The following is a 20,622-nucleotide window of genomic DNA, read 5'->3' on the forward strand; positions in this document are numbered from 1 at the left end:
CCCCACAGAACCCACCGGCCCGGCACAGGTTCCCCCATCCATCTGACCGGTTGCGGGGAAGGCGAGGCGGACGGAATAGCATGAGGGGCGTGTGTCGGCATCGAGCCCCGTCACGTCATTTGCGGTTGTCGCTACTGCTGCTGCTGGTGATTATGGACGGCAGCTTGTTCGACAGGGGGAGGTGGAGGTGGAGGAGCTCACACGTGTGTGTGCGTGGTGCTTGGAACAGTTGGACCCACCGTGATCATGTACGCCGCGCACAATATCGGCACGGCAACGGCTCTGCCGCTCTCTGCTGCTCTCACCTCGGCAACGGACAGCGACGGCCACAGCGACATCGATGCTCTCGTCGTCGTCATCAGTCAGACGGCAGTCAGCCTGAGCGCGTGCGTGCGTGCGGGCCCTGCTCGAGTCCAGCGCTCGGTCGGTCAGTCCGTCGGTCGATCTCTCGGCGCCCGCCCCGCCGCCTGCGCGCGGTCCATTGTGGATTCGAGCAGCGCGGGCAACAGAGAAAGCGACAGCGGTGTTTCGATGCTGATGATGGCGCGAGAGCCTTGTCGCTCGTGCTCGTGTGGCCATCGGCCCGGGCGCAACGCGTGCTTTTTCCTCTTTTGCCACGAGAGAGAGAGAGGTCTGCTGAGGCTGGCTGCGCTGAGCGAGAAAACGAGACAGCATGCCGGCGCATTCCGTGAAGAATCGATTTTTTTTTCCTTTTTTTTTTTTTCTTTTCCTGCGCCCGTCGTATCGTCGTCAGCGAAGAAACTTCAGCCCTGCGACGGGTGCGGCAAATGCGAGCTATTCCTGGGATGCATCTTTGACAGGCTCGGACGGACGGTCGGGAGCGGGAGCGGGCGGGGGACAGTCATGGGGGATGGGAGACTGTGGAGAGGGAGAGCTTGGGCGGGCTTGATGGAGCTTGGGGTGAGCCCTTGCGCTGGCTGGCTGGCTGGCTGGCTGGCTGGCTGGCTGGCTGTCGGGTCGGGGCGCTCGGTCGGTCGCTTGCTTGGGCTTGAGGGATGTTTCTTCAAGGGATGTTCATGTTTGTTGTTTGGTCGGTGGGGGTCTTGCTTGTCAGACGCGAGGGATGGGCCTTGAGATAGACAACACCACCACCACCACCACCACCACCACCACCACCACCACTACTCCACTTGCTGCACCATCCATCCAGCCTACAGAACTTGTATGAGTTTCGCTTTGCTTGTCGTACTGACGCTGCTGCACTGGCCAGCTTCTTTCTGCAGGGCTCATTCGGCCATATATCACCAGCTTACGTAGGATGGTGGAGTAGTTGGCTATGGGCATTGCGCGGCCTGAGAGAAGACGTAGACGTAGATATAAAACAATGAAAGCAATCCCAAAGCCCAAACTGCTGGCACTTTCTGGCCTCGTGATGCCGATGACACAAAGTCTGACTCCCAAAATGTTTAATGAAACGACAAGAAACGAGGTCCAACGACGGCCGCATCATGCGTCGCCGTTTTTGTTTCCCAAGCCGACACACGAAAGGTGACGTCGGATAGCCAGTAGAGGATACAAAAAAGAGCGAGGGTTTCTATTTCAGTGGACAAGTTGCCGGGGCAGAGGCTGTGGCTGTGGCCGGGGCGGCTGGTGTCGACTTGGGTGTGCTCCTCCAGCTCCATGTCGACGTAGGGCAGCTTTCACCATCTCCTCCTCCACCACCACCACCACCACTACCACCACCACCACCAACGAGTCTGCCAGCCAGGCCAATTCCGCCTGTCTATTTTCTTGTCGATTCTCTCTCGCAACGCCCTCATTGATTCTTGACGACACCACCATTCCGTTCCGCTTGCCTTGCCTTGCGTCCCGCGTCGTGACACTCTGGACCCCGGCTTTGGCGGCCAAGAAGGCAGCCCGCACTGAAACTAAATCATGGCCTCGCAAGCCCCTTTCTCCCGTACCTTTTCCTTTGACCGCGACGACGACAGTCGCCCATACTTTTCAAACTCTGCTTCCGCGCCCTACGGAGACGTCCCTCCACCCCCGCCCATCCATCGTAGCATTCCTGCCCAGCAGAGTTATGGTCTGACGCCTCAGGCCCAAGAATATTACCCTTCTTCCATACCCCCGGTCTCTCCCATAACCCATCGCAGCCAGTCATCGTCGTCGCCCGGAATGGATAATAATCATGGTGAGCCGCAGCATTCTTCCCCCGAGGCGTGCCACCGTCGCACCGCTTCTCGTCATTGACCTCCCTCTGCAGCAAACGACCAATCGCCCTACGGCTTCGTCCCGCCCGCGACCCACATCATGGGCCATGATCCTTCTGCCTCCGACGTCTCCCGCGAGGGTTTGGCCTCTGGCGGCGCCCTGCCAGACAACATGTCCCACGGGAGCTTCCCGACCCCAGATTCGCACTCGCTGAGCCATGACGGCATCTACGCCGATGACCCCTACCGCTCGCGATCGAATCCCTTCCAAAACATTGACCCCAACGATATTGAAGACGACGACGACGACATTGCTGCCTATCAGAGAGGCAGCCGTGCCTCGGTTGCGAAAAAGGGCCTTGCGGCTGGCGGTGCAGCGGCTGGTGCTGGCGCTGTCGCCGCCGCCGTCTTGTCTAACAGGGACCCCGATGGTCACGGCAACTACGCACCCATGGGAGGCAACAGCCCTGAGGAATACAACCACGGCTTCGCCAGCGAAAAGTCGGAATGGGCGGCCAAGGAGAGGGCCGTCAAGAGGAAGCGCAAAATCGTCATCGGGCTGGTCGTGGCCTTCATCGTTGCGGCCATCATCGCCGGCGCGGTGGCGGGCGGCATCATTGGCGCCGAAAAGGGAGGCAAGGATGTATCGGCTCCGTCATCAAGCCACAAGGACGACGATAGCAGGGGCGAGTATGACAAGGACTCGCCCGAAGTGCAGAAGCTGCTCAACAACCCGGAACTGCACCGCGTCTTCCCCGGCATGGACTATACGCCATTCAATGCGCAGTACCCCGACTGCATGCACAACCCGCCATCGCAAAACAACATTACCCTTGACGTGGCGGTGCTCACCCAGCTGACGTCGGCGATCCGCCTGTACGGCACCGACTGCAACCAGACGGAAATGGTGCTGGCGGCGCTCGACTTGCTCGACATCAAGGACGTCAAGGTGTGGCTCGGCGCGTGGCTGGGCAACAACCAGACGACCAACGACCGGCAACTGGCGCAAATGTGGAGCATCCTCGACAAGCACGGCGGGTCGCCGTTTGCAGGCGTCATCGTCGGAAACGAGGTGCTGTACCGTAAGGACATGTCGGACACGGAACTGGGCAAGATTCTGAAGGAGACCAAGGACAACATCACGACGCACGGCTGGAACCTACCACTGGCGACGTCGGATCTGGGCGACAACTGGACCGAGCAGCTGGCGTCCGAAGTCGACATCGTCATGGCCAACATCCATCCCTTCTTCGCGGGCGTCGAAGCGTCACAGGCGGCATCATGGACATGGTCATTTTGGCAAAACCACGACGTCGCCGTCACCAAGAGCCTCACGAGCAAGAAGCACGTGATTAGCGAGACGGGCTGGCCTAGCGCTGGTGGCAACGATTGCGGTACCGAGGCTAGCTGCACTAGCGATACGCAGGGCAGTGTGGCCGGTATTGATGAGATGAATACCTTCTTGGGCGACTGGGTGTGCCAGGCGCTCAAGAATCAGACCGAGTATTTCTGGTAAGTCTGCTCAACATTTTCAGTCGGGGCAAACGCAGCGAGCTGCGTACCTAGCGTCTGCCGCTGCGTAGCACATACAAACCAGCTTCGCAGCGAAGTGAAGCGTAGCGCGCCGGGTAGTTAGTTCACCAGCCCAAACCAGCCCCAAACCCAACGCACACCGCGCATGCTCCCGTCTCTACCCGAAGTCCCAAACCAAAACAGACCAACATCAAGCTCATCTGAATCGAAACTAACACAAAAATAGGTTTGAAACCTTCGACGAGCCATGGAAGATCCGCTACAACACCAAGGACGAGCAGTGGGAGGACAAATGGGGTCTCATGACCATCGACCGCAAGCTCAAGCCGGGCGTCCAGATACCGGATTGCGGCGGCCAGAAGGCCAAGGTCGTCACGGGCAATCCGGCGTCGGCGTGAGTCGAGAGAGACGAGGAAGGTGTGACGTTTGAGAGTGTGAGATAACATCAGATAAGGTCGTGGTGGATTTGGACGCAATTCTCCTCATGGGTTTTGGTTTGGCCTTTTGTTTTGGGCTATCTCTTGGTGGTGGTCATTTCTACCGGACTGGCGGTGGCACTTTTTTACATCTTTTTCATCTCCTCTTTTCCTATAAGAGACACGTGTACGTACGCGGCTGCGCTGGACAGGGAACTAACTAGGGAAGGATAAAGAAAGGCACGCTTGGGAACTGGGAGTTGGGAAGTGGTAACGGATGGACGAACGGATGGACGGCTGGCTACATTGACGCTTTTTTATCTGAATGCTGCTGTTGTCATGGTTACTTACTTACCTTACTGCATCATGGATCATGGATTACCTATGGATTCGAGATTCAGGCCCACCTGGGTTCACGTTCGCATCTTCCTTGGGCCCTTTGCAGCTTGAGTCGTCACGTCGCATATGGGATAGTAAGTCTCACGTGTCACATCTTGCGTGAACCTAGTGAAATGTCGGACTATGTGGGAAAAATGCCGTGGTGTTGACATGGATGCGGTCTGCATGTGCGCCGCGGGAAGAGTGACGTCATTGGTGAGCAGTCGGGTCACAGCACCCTACATGTACCTACCTTACATGTAGGTGCTTAGCCTCAGTCCAGCTCCGTCAACAGGATCTGCCCCGGAAAAGGTAGGCGGGACTACAGGCATCGCATCGCATCAACGAAATCTTGCTCGTTCACTCTGGAAATGTCAACCAAGTCAGAGAATCGACACGAGGCCGGCTAGCAATAGGGGAGAAATTCTTGAGACGAGCAGAATTGCCCTGGGCTAAACAGCGAAGCAGAAGCGGGCGCGGGATGTTTCCGGATGGTGTTATTTTCAAATAATCATGGTGGAGGAAGTCTTGGAAATGGGATTGGCCGGTGATTCGACGCGAAGTCCAATCTTTGCCTGATGGAGCAACATCGTCGACTTCGTTACTGGTTTGAGCGTCCCCAACGCACCGTCGTCCTTCTGCTTGTATACGAAATACTTGCTCGATCAACATGGCGGACCATGCAGCTCAGGCCGTGCTCGCCGTTCATCAGGCTCTCGGTCGTACGTACGTGAGTGTAATCGATCAATGTCAATCGAGGTTTTCCCTGACGATTTGCAAGATACTTTGACAATCTACTTCATTCCGATTGCGAGATCCATTGTCGCAACGGGCACATGTACAGGGGACATAAGATCATTCTTACTCTCAAGAGCGTGTACGTCAGCAACATGCATGCTGGGCCCAGTCAACAACTTCAGAGACAGTGAATGTTCCGGAAAGCCGTGAGGCTCGCGAAAGCTTCTACTGGCTTGCAGTGACAGGAGGCACAAACAGGAATCATCACATTTCCAGAAGAAGATCCGCATTTTGTCGGTGCTTTTCTCGAGCGGTGCTACGGCTTAGGGAGGGTAACCTTGCATATATCGACAACGCAAGGCGTCCGCTCTTCCACGCGAAGGTTTACGAGACCGCAGAAGAAAATCGCGCACTCGATCCCAAGGAATCGGCCAGGCAGCGAGCGCTTCACTGAGTCCGTGCAATGGACTTGCACCTTGGCTCGAATGGACTTCCCAGGGCTGGTTGACGAGATGTGCAACACAACACCACGGTCACGACCGACAGGGGCTCGCGCGACGCCGCCGTCGAGATCGCGAAAACGCGAATCAACGAGGCCATCAATACCCCCGGGGTTCGAGGACGTGATGAAAGAAAGGGAAACGGGCAATGCGGTATGGACCTCACGACGTCGTACCGGGACGAGCTCAACGGCATCAGCGCCGTCTCCAGATGCGGCTGCGACAGTCACCACGACCACTTGTTCATGGATCTCTCTTTCGAAGGACGGGACGACTTTCACTGCCCCAGCTGTGGTGATCGAACCCTCTCGCTGCAGTCCGCAAGTCGTTGACTTGCTTGCACCGTGGACTCTGACGAGGATGGCACGTCACCTCCTTGCCTTGCCGAATCGATCAAAGCTGACTGCTCTTCAGGTTTACGTGAGGGCTTAGGAGAGCTTGTCAGCAACGAATCACCAAAGATCGGAAGCTTCATTGCTCAATGAGGAGGAGGAAACAAGTGGAGAAAAGACAGAATGTGGTCGACGAGAATGGAAGGTGAATGGGCGAATTGGATGACCTCACAACCGGGAAGGGCCTGGAATCAACGAACCTAGGCTGCATCATCTCTCGACGAGAAGGGAAATGCTGGAGAAGTGACTGGATCTGGTTGACGACGGTGGAAGTGGAAGGTGAGTGGACGACTTGAATGGGTGACTTGAATGGACGACTTGAATGGACTGGACTCGAGTGCGTGATGGACCGCCCGATTGGACTTTGGCAAAAAAGGCGGCGAAGGCGATGCAATGCGCAAGCTGCCAGCCGGAAAGCGGAAAGAGGACAGGACTGCTCATTGAGATGCGCACGACGACATCCAAAACCGCGAGCAGTCAGCGGCCGCAGGGGAGCAAAAAGCAATGAAAGGTTCTTGAACATCATCTCCTCCCTCTCTGCCTCTTCATTTAGTAACAATGGAAGTGACAGCAATGGCAGGACGACTGATGGACGGTGGGTAGGCAGCCAACTGGTAAGTAAGTCAATTTCATGCACTCGAACAGCCATCTATATGTGTGTATCCATGGCTACCCACATACCTACAAAAAAGCGCGCTCTGCTCTGCTCTACTGCTCATCACTCCCTTCCATTTGCATTACAACCCGCTTGCACCCACGCACTACCCACTACTGACAACTGCCTCCTCATCCTCCCTCCTCCTTTCAACTTTCTCCACAACCATATCCTCATTGCTCCAACCCATCCACCCTCTGTCGTCGTCTCGTCATGAAATTCATCATTCAGATAGCTAAATACGTACACAAATACAACAACGGAAGCAAGCTTGCAAACCCTTGATCCTTTGTCCGGCCGGCCGGCCCGCCCCCGCCCGCTCGCCCGCTCGCTCAATCGCTCAGCCCCAGCTCGGCTCGGCTCATTTGAAACATACGTACATATGCGTGTGCGTAATCATGTACGTGCGTGGTACAAAGATAGAGAAGGGGGGACAGAAAAACGGAAACGGGAAACGTTGACATTAGTGGGCGGAAAGACGTTCGCGTACAGAATTCAGAGAGAGAGGGGGGGGGGGAGGGGGAGGAAGGATTTGCGAGCAAGAAGAGAAATCGGTTAGAAGATTAGATGAGCTAGAAGAAAGAAAAGAGAAGGAGAAAAGTGTGCGAGATCCATCCGTCATGTCGTGTCGTACCATTCCGTCAACCACCATCACCGCTTCCTGACCTTCCTCCTGTTCTGCCTTTCAGGCCCACGGCTAGATCCTCCTTTCCTTTGTATTCCGGCGCTTGGGACGCTTATCCTCCGGCATCCTTTGGTCAAGGTGTCTCAGGCACACGTGGAATCCGCCTTTGGTCATGCATCCAACCACGCGCGCCGCGCCGCACCGAGCACCCGCTTCAGTTCGTTCGAGGCGTCAGATTCGATATCCTCCATGCACTCAAAGCTCATCCTTGATACTCTTGACTTTTTCCTTGACTTCCTCGACCTTCTCCTTGACACTGTCGACCACGCCCTCGGCATCCTTCTCTGATGCCTTGGTGTCGGAAGTAGCCGCCTCTCCGACACGCGCCCTGGCGCTCTCGACTGCCACGGCCAGCCGGCTCGATGCGCTAGCCAGCGCCTCGCTCGCGGCTTCGTATGCGCTCTCCATGCTCGCCGCTGCGCCGGCGCCCGTCGAAGTAGGCGTTGCGCCGTAGATGGCATCGGACAGCTGGGCTTGAGCGGCTGAGGCTACAGCTAGGAGGCTGAGTTGGGCCTGCTCTGCGTAGTCGGGCGGGGTGCCATAGACGGCCTCGGACGCGCGGGCAGAGGCGGAGCTAAATGCGGAGCTGGCGACTTCAGATGCTTGCTCAAAGGCACCCTTGGGCGTACCATAGACCTGGATGCTGGCTGCTTCGACGGCGGCGTTGAGCTGGGCGTTGGCAGCTTCGAGGATGGACTCAAGCGAGGCGGGAGGGGTGAAAGTCGCAAAGTCGGCGGCGGCAGAGACGATGGATGAAGCCGAGTCGTAGGCTTCGGATGCATAGGATGACGCGGCGGAGCCGGCGGCGGGGATGGCAGTGGCGTATGCTGATTGCAGTCGGGAGAGGACACTTTCAGTGAAGGAAGGCTCCTTGCCAACCACGAGCTCTGAAACGAGGTCGTGAACAGCGGCATACTGGGAAGCAGCAATCTCTGTGGCCTGCGCTGCGTGGGAGGACGCATCCAGGTAGACGGATGAGTACCAAGGCGTAGGTTGACCATAGACTTGCATCGAAGCGCTAGAAACAAGAGCAGCCCAGTTCTGTGATGCTTGGGAAGCAACCGACTCGACTACGCCAGCAGAGGTGCCATAGACTGCTGAGCTTGCCTGAGCAGACGCCGCAGAGAGGGATTCAGACGCCACGGAAAGGGCGGCATCATACTTGGAGGAAGCAGCAGAGAGGACGCTTTCGGCGGGAGACTGGCTGATGTGTCCGGCGACTGAGCTAGCTGATGCGAGCACGTCGGTGAAATGGCTCGAAGCAGCGACAACGGCGTCAGAGTACTTGCTCTGTGCTGCCGACATGTAGTTCTCGTACGCAGGTGTTTGAGTGCCGTATACTGCAGTCGAGGCGGCATCGACAAATTCCGAGTATCGCGCGTGAGCGAGGCCAATGCCCTCGTAGTAGCGGCGCTGGGCTTCAGCCATGTACCGCTGGGAGACGGGGGTGGGCGTTGTGCCAACGGCATTCTTTGCGTTTGCGTACTGCTGAGACGCAAAACTCAAGCCCTCGCTCAGGCGAGAAGAAGCAACGGCGGAAATGGACTGCAGAGCATCGACGACGGCAGTGGGCTCATTAGAATCGTCGATTTCGTCTTCAAAAACGACCTGCTTTGCTTCTGGAATGGCTTGAGCGGCTGCGCCACCCCAGACCTTTTTCACAGACTCAGTGGCTTGACCAAGGGGCTTCTGAGCGGCCTCCTCCCCATGAACAACCTGGCTAGCTTTGGAAGCAAAAGACTCGTAGACTGGTGTCTCTGAGCCAAAGACAGTCTCGCTTGCCTTGGTAACGACAGATTCATAGGCTGGCGTCTCCGAGCCCATGACAGCCTCGCCGACTTTAGTAGCGACAGACTCGTAGGCTGGTGTCTCGCTGCCCAAGACGGCCTCGCTGACCTTTGAAGCGACAGACTCGTGGGCAGGAGTGTCGGTACCAAGGATAATCTCGCTCGCGCTGGAGATGAGAGCGTCGACATCAGCTTCGGGTTCAGGAGTACCAATAATCGACTCTTTGGCTTGGTCTTTCTTGTAGGCGGCGGCAGAAAGGACAGTCTGCGCCCCATCGGCGGCTTTGCCGTAGGCCTCGGAGGCTTGAGAGCTGGCCGCAGACGAAACGCTTTCCATAGTGCCCTGGGAGCCATAGACAGCTTCAGAGGCCTTGGTAGCAACCCGTTCTGCGACGTTGGGCGTAGTGCCGTAGACAGATGCACTGGCGTGCGCCTTTGCCCCGTCCACCTGCTTCTTGGCAGCAGCGGTAGCGCTTTCAGCACTCTCGGAGGCCTTGGAGATGATGGACTCGGAAGTCTCATGAGAAGCACCGAGGACAGCTTCGCTGGCGTCGTTGATTACCTCCTGTGCAGCCTCCTTGGCCTTGCGAACGGCTGCAACGGCGGAGGCTGGGATGACCTTGGAGGAAAAGTCATCGGAAGTGTCTTGGGTGTAGAGCTTATACTTGGAGACTTCCCTCAGACGGACCAGCTCTTTAGCAGCTTGTTCAGCAAGATCCATGGCCTGGCCTTCGACGTCTTCGCCTGCTCTCTTGGCAGCAATCAGCCCTTTGTGCTCCGAGGCCACACCAACGACTTGCTTGCGCCACTCGTCAAACGTCTTTTTCAAAGCATTGTACTTGGCCCAGTCCTTGTAGGTGACGCCGTCCATCCATGCCCAGCGCATTCCAATCTCTTGCAGGCCGAGATCGCGAATGTTGTCCACAACTTCGAGAGTTGAGTCGGCGGCGGCGTTGACGAGAGATTGAGTCTCATTGTCATACTTTTGCTTCCAGGTCCTGACAGCTTGAGCCTTTTCTTTGACGGCCTGTCCCGAAGAGCGAATGACGGAGAGAACATTTCCTTGAGCCTCCTCAATGTCCTCCTCTGTGGGCTGTTCAGGCAATTTCTCGACAACGCTGTTGACCTTAGACTTGATGTTGGCAAACTTGGAGGCAATTGTCTCTTCCAATTGCGTTATCAATGCTTGGCCAACACCGTGAGCCTGGCTCTGGATCTGGTGGTCTGTGATCTCTTTGACGCGCTCCGAAAGATCTTCCGATCCCTTGTTGGCGGCTTTTGTAAACTTTTCCTGCCAAGTCTTGAGGTCACTCTCGACCTTTTCGCGCACGTCAACGTCGCTGGCCTTGGCGGGTGTGGCAGAGCTGCTGGTGGACGTGGAAGCGGACGGGGTCTCCGTGGCGGCGATGGAAGAGGACAACGAAAGGCTAGAGGCGGCAGACGATGCAGACGAGGCAGCATCGACGGCCTCGACGGCGGCTTCAAGCTTCTTACTGTCCTTGTAGCGGCCAAGCCTCTCGCTGATTCTCATCAACTGCGGCTCGACGTTGTCGCCGTAAAGGATGCGAACCTGGGGCCAAACTTGCCGAAGCAAAAAGGACCATGCGGAGGTCACGCCCCAGCGGGCGTATGGATAGCCAACGTCCACTGTGTAGTACCGACCCTGATCGTAGGCATTTTGCGCGTGTGGAAGGACCACCTGGTAGGCAGGCAAGACCTTGTTCTTGTACGCGTCTTCGGCGGCCGAGATCGCCTGAGTATAGTAGGGAAGTATGACGCTTGACAGTTGCTCAACGTGGGGTGCAAGGTTGGCGTCGTACTGAGCCTTGACTTTTTCCTGGACCACGTCTATCTGGGGCTTAACCGTGCGCTCCCATTCTGAGAGAGCGTAGTCTCGGGCATATGCCACACGAGGAGCACCGTAGAAATCATATGTGCGTTTGGTGAATTCGGCGGATGGAGCGTAGACCTGATCGTTGAAGCGATCGACGTAGGGTTGTGCCTTTTCGGCATAGGGCGCGAGGTAGGAGTTGTAATACGGGGTGACGTAAGGCTCGAGATGGGAGTAGGTGTGCAGATACGGCTTGCAGATCCTCGGCGAAGACTCGTCCAGGTCGTGGAGAGACCTGGGACAGCGAAAGAGGGTGGTCACGAGGGTGTACCACAATGCCAGTCTGGTTGTCGGGTCAATTCAAAATTCTGTCGCGGTGTGGGCTCATGGGCGCTTACCGAAGGGCATTGCTGAACAGCCAGGCAGACCAGCTTCTGCGGTGGGAATTGGAGCGGAGGGAGCGGTGGACGTTGCCATTCATGCTGGAATCAATGTTGCCGTTTGCCTCGGAGGGAGGTTGTGGCGCTTTTGCTTGGCCGTCAGGCGGCACAACCATGGTGGGCGTGAAGTTGTGGAGGCGCGTGCGATCGACGCCGTCCGTCCGTGCAGCAGTGCGAGCGTGGACAAATGCGGGTATAGGTATGTTGATGGGTCGAGACTTGCGGCAAGACGAGAGGACGCGGTGGAGGAACAAGACGAAGGCAGAGCGGGCGGATTGAGCAGCGGGTTTTGTTGGTTGGAGTTGGAATCTTGGTGGTGCAATTGATGCAGGCTGGCAGGGAATCAAGCTCCAGCTCCGTCCTGCCCACAGTCCAAAGGGCCAAGCCAGTCACGTCATAGGCTGCACCTCTGGTCGGCAGGTCAGGCCGTCGTCAAAGTCCAGTCGCGTTGCGCTGCGCTGCGCTGCGGTGCAGACTTGGAATCGAAGCCAAAGAGATGACGGGAATGTCCCTTTTTGACCGTCGCAGCTTATTCCGGCGCAGCGTGTTTGCAGTGGAAGCTGAGTCAGTCAGGGAAACGGAGTGGTTCCTTCCGTCGGACCTGGGCTGGGTCCTCGGATCCTCTTTGCCGAGGTTTAGGCGGAGCAGCCTCGAAGAGGGTCTGAGAACATCTTGAACTCGCTTAGGAGAAAGTGCTCTTGTTTTCCACCCACCATATCTCCATGAATCCACGCCTAAATAAATTCAAAATCAGTGCATTAAATAGCGCAATCAAAGTAAAACACATAAATGCCAAGAAAATTCAGACTAAGGCCCTATTTATCCTGAATTTTACGGCCAAAAAACACACCTGATTCCCTCACCTAAAAATAAGGACTTTTAAAATCGCGCTTACCCTCAGTTTACACACTGAATACTGTTGTTTTTTACAAAGTCTATCTAAAACCTGAATCTAGTAAGTAAATACTACTTTTTTTAATTGGTTAAAGTGTGTGAAAACACCTTAGTGGTGCGTGATTTTCAAAAGACTGAATAAGTTAAGCCTAAAATCGCGTTTTTTTATACAAGATGTTCTCAGACGCTCACCCTTAGGTGCGCTCTATCAAAATCCCAGCGCCAAACCTAAAAGGGTAAGCGTCTGAGGGCCTAAGATAAGAGGTGCCACGGCAGGACCCTTGGACCCTCACGTGACTGCCTCGGTCCTGCGTCACATCCATCGGTCCCTCACTACCACCGTACGAGTCCACTCGAAACCTTCTTCTCACCGTGCAAAACCCTCCCTCCCTCCCTCCCTCCCTCCCTTTGTTTACCGCCCGCTTTCCACCATCAACACCCTTCTCTTCCATCCTTGCGGCCCCTCGCTGTCCTCAAAGCCCTTCCTCGCCATCCCGCTGGACATGTTTCCTTGAACCTTGACAAACACCGGCTTTGAGCCTCACAACTCTTAATTTGCCCCCGTCGGCCGACGACCCAAGAACCACCTGTTCTTGCGCTCCGCTGTCTCCATCTCCACCATGGCCTCCGCACATCCTTCGCTGGCTTCTCGGAGGCCTACGCTTCCCGACATCATGAACGACCCCGATTACGATCCTGGCCCCGCCTCATCAGAGAAAGCCGCCGACGAACCAGATACTTGCAGAATATGTCGAGGAGAGGGCACCCGGGAAGAACCTTTGTTCTACCCCTGCAAGTGTAGCGGCAGCATCAAATTCGTCCACCAAGATTGCCTAATGGAGTGGCTATCGCACTCGCAAAAGAAGCACTGCGAGTTGTGCAAGACGCCCTTTCGCTTCACCAAACTCTACCACCCTCAGATGCCTACCCAGCTTCCCACTGGCGTCTTCTTGCGCAGAGCCGTTGTACACGTCTTGCGCCACTTGTTGACCTGGGCACGAGGCCTGCTGGTGGGATCTGTCTGGCTTGTCTGGCTGCCCTGGTGCATGCGCGTCATATGGAGGGCCTTGTTCTGGTGCGGCGATGGAGGCTTCGCAGGAGACTTGCACCTCGTCGCCAACATCCACAGGCAACGCATCGCTTCATTCGATGGCGCTGATCCTGGCGCAGCGAATCTCAGCGCTTCTGCTGCTGCCAATGCGAGCGCAGTGTCCGCGCTGCCCGCTATCCTCTCCCCCGTTTCACAGACCTTGAACATGAGCGCCGGCGAACCTACCGCATATACCCTTTTTAAGAAATTCCTTTTTGGTTTTGGTCCCCTTCACACAGAATTGCTCAATATGTCTTTAACTAATGCTACCGAGAACGCCACGGCCATTATGATCACCCATCGCCAATCATCACTCCTCTCCAACGTCTCCTTCTTCAAGTCTCTTACTGCTCGTCCCTCGGTAAATCGGCTCATCTTGGACGTCATAGAAGGCCAAATCATTACCGTGGTCGTTGTCATTGCATTCATTCTGATTTTCCTCATTCGGGAATGGGTTGTGCAGCAGCAACCAGTCATGAACCTAGCCGACATCCAACCCCAGGTCAACCCGCCAGCCCCGGTCGAGCTTCCCATCATAAACGAGCCGGAGGAGCCTGTCGAAGATGATATTCACCAACATGACCACGACGATCACGCCCAAGACGAGCCTCTCCACGGCGCTGCGGATGATGCTGATCTCGATGGCCAGGCCAGGAATCCCTTTCGCTTTGACTTTGCCGCAGATTCCTCTGACGATGAGGATGACGAGCCACTTCCACCAGCGCCGCCGATTGTTCGGGAGAATTTGTACCGCATTCCAGATGCCCAGGTTCGCGATGCTATTGCGCGGCGCAAGTTTGAAAAAGCAAACGATCTAATCAATGCCATGGACCCTCTTGCGCAAAGGGTCATGGGAGCAGAGCTGGGTATGTGGATTCATCACATGAGTGAATCTATCCAGGAAATGTCTCGAGATTCGGAACAAAGGGAGAGACTGGCCGACGAAGTCTCGGAATGGTTGGACGGTGTGGGGTACCTGCCAATCGATCACTACTACGGCCCCCTTGGCGAACGGCTCGACGACGCGGCAACGTCTTCCGAAGGTCCGTCTACAAAACAACGGCCCAATATGCCTGGACGTGGCAAATCCCTTTTGGCCGCACAAATACGTCGGGAGCTTGAGGAAGGCGCCAGAACTGATCCATCCATGCCAAGGTCCCCAGTTGAACCATCTCCAGAGCCAAGCGCCGAGGCCCACAGCGAAAATAGTGACGGGAGTTGGCAACAAGTTTTCAAGCCTCATGAAAATGAGGCTGGAGGCTCTGCATCCAACGCATCGCCTCTGGCTATCCAGAACGATGCAGGGACGTCCAGTCTGCATGAATCAAGTCGTGCACACGAACGCGCTGCATGGGGCCTTGCCATTGAGAGGCACCACTCTGCAGGACCAGCAGAGCCCGAATCAGGCCCCTCACGCTCACCTGAGGTTGATGATAACATTCACGCGTCTTCTGCAGAGAGTTCTCCAACAATAGCCCCTGGAAATGAACCTCGACCGGGCGAAGGACAGCCTTCAAGCGCACCTGCGCAACCCGCGCAACCAGCCTTGGGAGAATCAATTTGGGAACGAATTTACGACTGGCTATGGGGTGATATCCCTCCTGCCATTGGCGACGATTTGGTCCACGCTGTTGGAAACGAGGAGCATATTGTCCAAAACATTGCTGATGAAGATCCATTTGTGCAGCGCAATGCTGGCATCGAGGATGTCTTGGACGCTCCAGCACAAGACCCGCAAGTCGCGGCAGCCGCTGCGCAGGCTGGTATCGACATCAACGCCGAGCAGGATGCCATTGAAGATGCCGAAGATCTAGAGGGCATCATGGAATTGATTGGTATGCAGGGCCCGATCGCCGGTCTTTTTCAAAACGCCCTCTTCAGCGCTGTCCTCATCTCGGCTACCGTTGCTGTGGCTGTTTGGGTTCCCTACCTTTGGGGCAAGGTCGTCTTGCTTTCACTCGGTCGGCCAGTTTGGCTCTTTTTGAAGGTCCCGCTTCGCTTGCTGTCCGCCGCAGCAGATCTGATTGTCGACTCGACGCTGTTCCTTGGTGCTGCGTTGGTTTACTGGTCCATTGCTCTGCTCCGGCTGGTTTTGCCCATGATGAGTTCGTACGAAGCCATTGACTCTGCGGCATCAACGACACGTACAATCGCCGAATCAGCCATCGAACGCATCTCCAAGGTATTCCTCATGGCGAGCACGAGCATGAATTCAGACTACCTCCACCTCTCGGCTAATTCCCACGCCGCTTTGCGCTCACTTCAGCGGGAGCTTGCCGATTGGATGTCATTCCTGTGGGACTTGGGCGCATACATTTTTGGCAAGGTGGCTGCAATCGATCCGGCCTCAATCATGCCGACCATCAACCACGTCGTCGATCTGTGTACCACTGCATGCGCTAACGCCCTCGACAACCTTCGTGCGGCTCTTCCGACCATTTCGACCACCAAAGGCCTATCTGTGACGCTCGAACTCGGCAACAGCACGGCGATTCCCGTGGACCCTGCCTTCGAGTACTGGACCGCTTGGGATCGTGTCATTGCGATCGTTGCAGGTTACGTCTTCTTCGCCGTTGCTGGAGCTTTGTACTTGAAGAGGGGCACGCCCTTCACCAGCTCTCAGAATGGGCGCAGGGTCGAAGGCATCATTTCAGACGTCCTGCAGCAGGCTGGCGGAGTTCTCAAAGTCATCCTCATCATTAGCATTGAGATGCTGGCGTTCCCGCTTTACTGTGGAGTCCTTCTCGACTTTGCCTTGCTTCCGCTTTTCGAGGACACTACGGTAGCAACTCGACTCGCATATGCCCACAACTCTCCATGGACGGCTGGGTTCGTCCACTGGTTCGTCGGAACGTGCTACATGTTCCACTTTGCCCTCTTCGTTTCCATGTGCCGCAAGATCATGCGCACCGGCGTCTTGTATTTCATACGCGATCCGGACGACCCGACGTTCCACCCTGTTCGGGATGTTCTCGAGCGCAGCGTAACTGGGCAGCTTCGCAAGATTGCTTTCAGTGCCTTTGTCTATGGGGCATTGGTCATTTGCTGCTTGGGAGGCGTCGTGTGGACCCTGCACTACGGCTTTGACGGCGTCCTGCCCATCCACTGGGCCACCAACGACCCGTCAATGGAGTTTCCACTCGACCTCCTCTTCTTCAACTTTCTCACGCCACTGCTTGTAAAGTTCCTCAAGCCCAGCGATGCTCTGCACGAAATGTACAGCTGGTGGTTTAAGAAGTGTGCTCGAGCGCTTCGCCTTTCTGATTTCCTCTTTGGAGAAAAGAATCTGGACGAACGCGGCCACCACGTCAGACGAACTTGGGCTGCTTGGTTTAAGAGGCAAAAGGGAGATGTGGCACAGCCCGTCATTGGCGAAGACCGCCGCCTCCTCGCCGATGACCGCAACACCGAGGTCTATTTCATGTTTGACGGCAAGTACGTGCGCGCCCCAGCGTCAGACCAAGTCCGCATCCGCCGTGGCCAGTCAGTCTTTGTCGAGGTTGACGTATTCGACAATCGCGTCGACGGCGCCAATGAAACCGACGGAGGGATCCACGACAAGAATTCGTCCTTTACGACAACAGTCTACATTCCCCCTTGGTTCCGCATTCGGATCTGCCTGTTCGTTTTGGCCATTTGGCTCTTTGCTGCACTCACTGGCGTTGGTGTTACCGTGATCCCGCTGCTCTTTGGCCGCCGCCTCTTTGCGGCAGTCCTCCCAGCTGGCACTCGGACAAACGACATTTACGCGTTCGCGACTGGCATTTACATCTTCGGGGGCATTGCCTATGGCCTGTGCCATCTTCAACCGCTGCTCTCATCCATCAAAGCATCTCTGCGCCATCCCTTTGCAACAACTTATACCACCCTTACGGTCTTCTGCCACTTGGTCGCGCAAGCTGCATCTATCGCCTATGTCTACGGCGCCCTCATCATCCTACTTCCCGCGCTCTTTGCCCTCTTCCTAGAATTCTACGTCCTCATCCCCCTGCACGCGTACCTCGGCCCCGGCGAGACGCACGTGGTGCACATCATTCAGGACTGGTCGCTGGGCTTCCTCTACGCACGCATCGCCGGCCGCTTCCTTCTCTGGAACCACAACTCGCTCGTGTCCCGCGCGCTTCGCGCCGTCGTACGCAACGGCTACGCGCACCCAGACGCGCGGCTCGCCACGCGCGCGTTCGTCGTCCCCGTCGCCTGCTTCTTCGCCGCAACGCTGCTGCTTCCACTCGGCTTCGCGCGCGTCGCGCACGCCGCCCTCTTCGGCACTTCACTAGGATCCCCATCCGCGTCCTCCTCACCCCAGAGTCCGCTGGACGCCAGGTCTGCCGCCGACGCGTCCGCCAACGATCAAACTCAATCCCATCACCACCACCACCACCACCACCACCACCACATGCACCACCACCCCGCGCTCGACTACTCGTCCTCCGTTTCCTTCGTCACCGCCGTGTACCCCGTCTGCCTCGCCATCGCGGCCGTCGCGTGGAGTCTGTGGGCTCTCGCGCGTGCGACGGAGCGCTGGCGTGCCCGCATCAAGGATGAGGTGTACCTCATCGGCGAGCGCTTGCATAATTTGGGAGAGAGGAGGGCACCTCCGCTGCTGCCATCGGCGGTGATGGGTGGAGACAGTGCGGTGGCGTTGAGGGGGTCGCCTGTGGATGCGGATGCGGATGCGGTGAGGTAGCTTGGCGATATTCGAAGGAGGTAAGGATGGATGGATGGATGCAGTAGCGGCTGAAGCCAAGTCGTCTCGTTGTTGGAAGAGGTACGGTGGTAGAAGCAGAGGTTCGTCCGGTTGGTGCGAAGCGAGCGGTGTCGTACGAATTGGGTCGGGTTCGGCGGATTGCGTTTCTTGTGTCTTCGTTTTCGTTTTCGTTTCTTGAGCGGGCATATTACCTATTGCTTGTCGTTGTCGTCGTCGTCGAGATGGTACAGGTAGCTGCGGCCTGGCTTGGCTTGGCCTGGTCTGTTGAGCAGGGTGAGGGAGTGATGGAGTATAGATGGAAAAGTAGAGGGGAGGAAAGGGGAGGGAGGACAAGCAATCAATCGATACCTACCTACCTACTTACCTACCTACCTATTTGCGGGAAGAAAGAAAGAAAGGCTTCATTCATTCATCCATATGTCTACTTGTTCAGCTGGATCGCCGAAGTGATTTGTTGATTCGCCAACTTTCTCATCGAATCTGCATGGTGAAGTGAGTGACAGCGCCCTGCTGGCCGCCATGGTGGGGAGCAAAGTGAGTCAGTCAGTCGTCCACCCTTTCACAACCTTCAAACACTTGACGGAGAAAGCGTCGGCATATCCCCAATGAACCAAATCCATAACATCCGATATGCGCTACCATATACTCTGTCCCTTTCATCGCCGTGTCGACTGTCCAACACCCGTCGAATTCCTCCATCCCGTAGTCCGCGAATTCCGACAAATCTGAAAGCTAGTTCGTTGTACTTGGTCAGCATTCATACACGCCGAAGTGACAAGACAATGTACCTGCGCGCGTAGTGCCGTCCATTATGAAAGCAAGCTTTGATGCTGATCGACCGTTGGTTGTCATCGACGGTGTGAGGTGAGGAAGAAACGAGTGTGTCAAAGTGCACCGCAATCGAGAGGACGAGGTGTAGAAAACAAAAAGAGGTGGAGCAGCAGCGCACTACATTAGGAAGAGATGCGTGTTAGCAGCGCTAGTCCAAATCAGGGAATCTAGGTGGTAAGGAGGAAGGCGCGCCCGCCTCCAACCCCGCTCCACTCTGCTGAGCGTCAACCGATCTCTTTGACGACATAAGTATATTGAAATTGATGTTTGGAAATCTCCATGGCCGGAATCTTGGGTATACAAGGAGAAGGTGAAATTTACGCATGAAGTGAGCGGGTAGAGTTTCGATGCATCGACGGCTGCCCATCTCGTCGTGAGCAGAAGCGAAATTCAAAAGTTGGATGTACGCGCTCTTCGTTGACCCAGAGGACGAGAAAAGTAGAGAGCAAATAGCAAATTCTCTACCAGTCTGTTGGGCCGACCGTTGGACGTCCTTTCGCGCAGCCTTCAGAAATCGGACACGCTAACAAGGTTGAGCAAAGCCAGGTCTTTACCCCTTCGTCCAGCAGCACAGAAGCCTACTGCATTGACCAATGTCTATTTCGTCACAGCCCCAGCGAATCTTGCTCTTTCTCGTAGCAACCTGATGCGGGTGTCGGTTCCGTGACCCCAGCCTGAAATTCCAATACTTCCTGTCCCATGACGCTCAGCAAGGTCAAAACTCTCCGGCGACACCAAGAGTTCTTTTATGCAATATATTTTGGCGTTTTTGGCGGAAGAAGACGCATTCTCGATATATGTTTGAGTGTCGTCGCGCTTGCGCTTTTCGGAGAGTTGTGTATCCGGCTGAGCTTCATCGTCCTTGTCTTCATCCAATGGCCTGTTCCACTCCACGACCGTGCTCTGACCTTTGCAGGAGTGGCAAGTTACGCTTCCAACCCCGGTGATCCCTGGAAGGCGACGTAATCCCCAGTGTGAGAATGCGAAAGTTTTCTTGATTCCACAATGTGGACACTGACTTTCTTTCCTCTTGGTGTATGCACAGAACTGGATGATATCGGCTCAAAAGCCGTCAACGTTATCCATTATGGCCATGCATTGTTTGCACTTCGTCAAGTCGTCGATGCGTTTGGCCATGTAGTGCAGAATGATCTCGCGTAACGGGCGACTGGTGTCTGGCGTGGTCTCGTACACCGTCTGGAGAAGGACAGAAAACAGGGGCCAAGAAAATCCGTCCCTGAGCACCTCTTTTTCCAAAGTAACGTCGAAATAGTATTCCGCCCGGCGCTTGAGTCCATCGCATTGATATTTTCTTCCCGTAGCATACGTGTACATAGCGCCGATCGCTTTTGCAAAACCCAAGTCGACGTTGCCGTATCTCTGCCGAACCCAAAAACAAACTCCTTCGGCCTCAACTTTTCCTGTGTAGCAGAAGCGGAGCATTGTTTTGTCGTCATCGTCAAGAGCTATGACGTTGGTTGTTGCTTCCTTCCCAGATACTAGATGCTCATGCCCTCAGTTCTCGAAGAAATCACAAGGGACTCGCCTCGAATGGTGACTTTGGGTCACA

At 55.9% G+C, this 20,622-nt stretch overlaps 4 protein-coding genes across 4 annotated transcripts; 3 read left to right on the top strand and 1 right to left on the bottom strand.

Annotated features, from left to right (window-relative positions):
• Positions 1-20: 20 nt before the first annotated feature.
• IWZ02DRAFT_95012 (uncharacterized protein) lies at positions 21-1,327 on the top strand. Its single transcript, XM_066771463.1, has one exon. The coding sequence runs from the start codon at positions 247-249 to the stop codon at positions 1,093-1,095; it is 849 nt and encodes a 282-aa protein (XP_066618704.1). The 5' UTR covers positions 21-246; the 3' UTR covers positions 1,096-1,327.
• Positions 1,328-1,896: 569 nt separating this feature from the next.
• IWZ02DRAFT_471960 (uncharacterized protein) lies at positions 1,897-4,105 on the top strand (the record flags this gene model as incomplete). The annotated part of the gene is made up of 4 exons (XM_066768919.1): positions 1,897-2,094; positions 2,122-2,206; positions 2,228-3,686; positions 3,934-4,105. The coding sequence occupies 4 exons, from the start codon at positions 1,897-1,899 to the stop codon at positions 4,103-4,105; spliced, it is 1,914 nt and encodes a 637-aa protein (XP_066618705.1).
• Positions 4,106-7,552: 3,447 nt separating this feature from the next.
• Positions 7,553-11,803, bottom strand: IWZ02DRAFT_95206 (uncharacterized protein). The gene is made up of 2 exons (XM_066771464.1): positions 11,488-11,803; positions 7,553-11,432 (listed from the first exon to the last, which is right to left on the bottom strand). Exons 1-2 carry the CDS (start codon positions 11,643-11,645, stop codon positions 7,667-7,669), a joined length of 3,924 nt encoding a protein of 1,307 aa, XP_066618706.1. The 5' UTR covers positions 11,646-11,803; the 3' UTR covers positions 7,553-7,666.
• A 1,013-nt stretch (positions 11,804-12,816) lies between these two features.
• Positions 12,817-18,639, top strand: IWZ02DRAFT_462524 (uncharacterized protein). Its single transcript, XM_066768283.1, has one exon. It carries the CDS (start codon positions 13,044-13,046, stop codon positions 18,198-18,200), a length of 5,157 nt encoding a protein of 1,718 aa, XP_066618707.1. The 5' UTR covers positions 12,817-13,043; the 3' UTR covers positions 18,201-18,639.
• Positions 18,640-20,622: the final 1,983 nt, after the last annotated feature.

Source organism: Phyllosticta citriasiana (assembly GCF_038021145.1).
Source record: "Phyllosticta citriasiana strain CBS 120426 chromosome Unknown IWZ02scaffold_16, whole genome shotgun sequence".
Lineage (NCBI taxonomy): Eukaryota > Fungi > Ascomycota > Dothideomycetes > Botryosphaeriales > Phyllostictaceae > Phyllosticta > Phyllosticta citriasiana.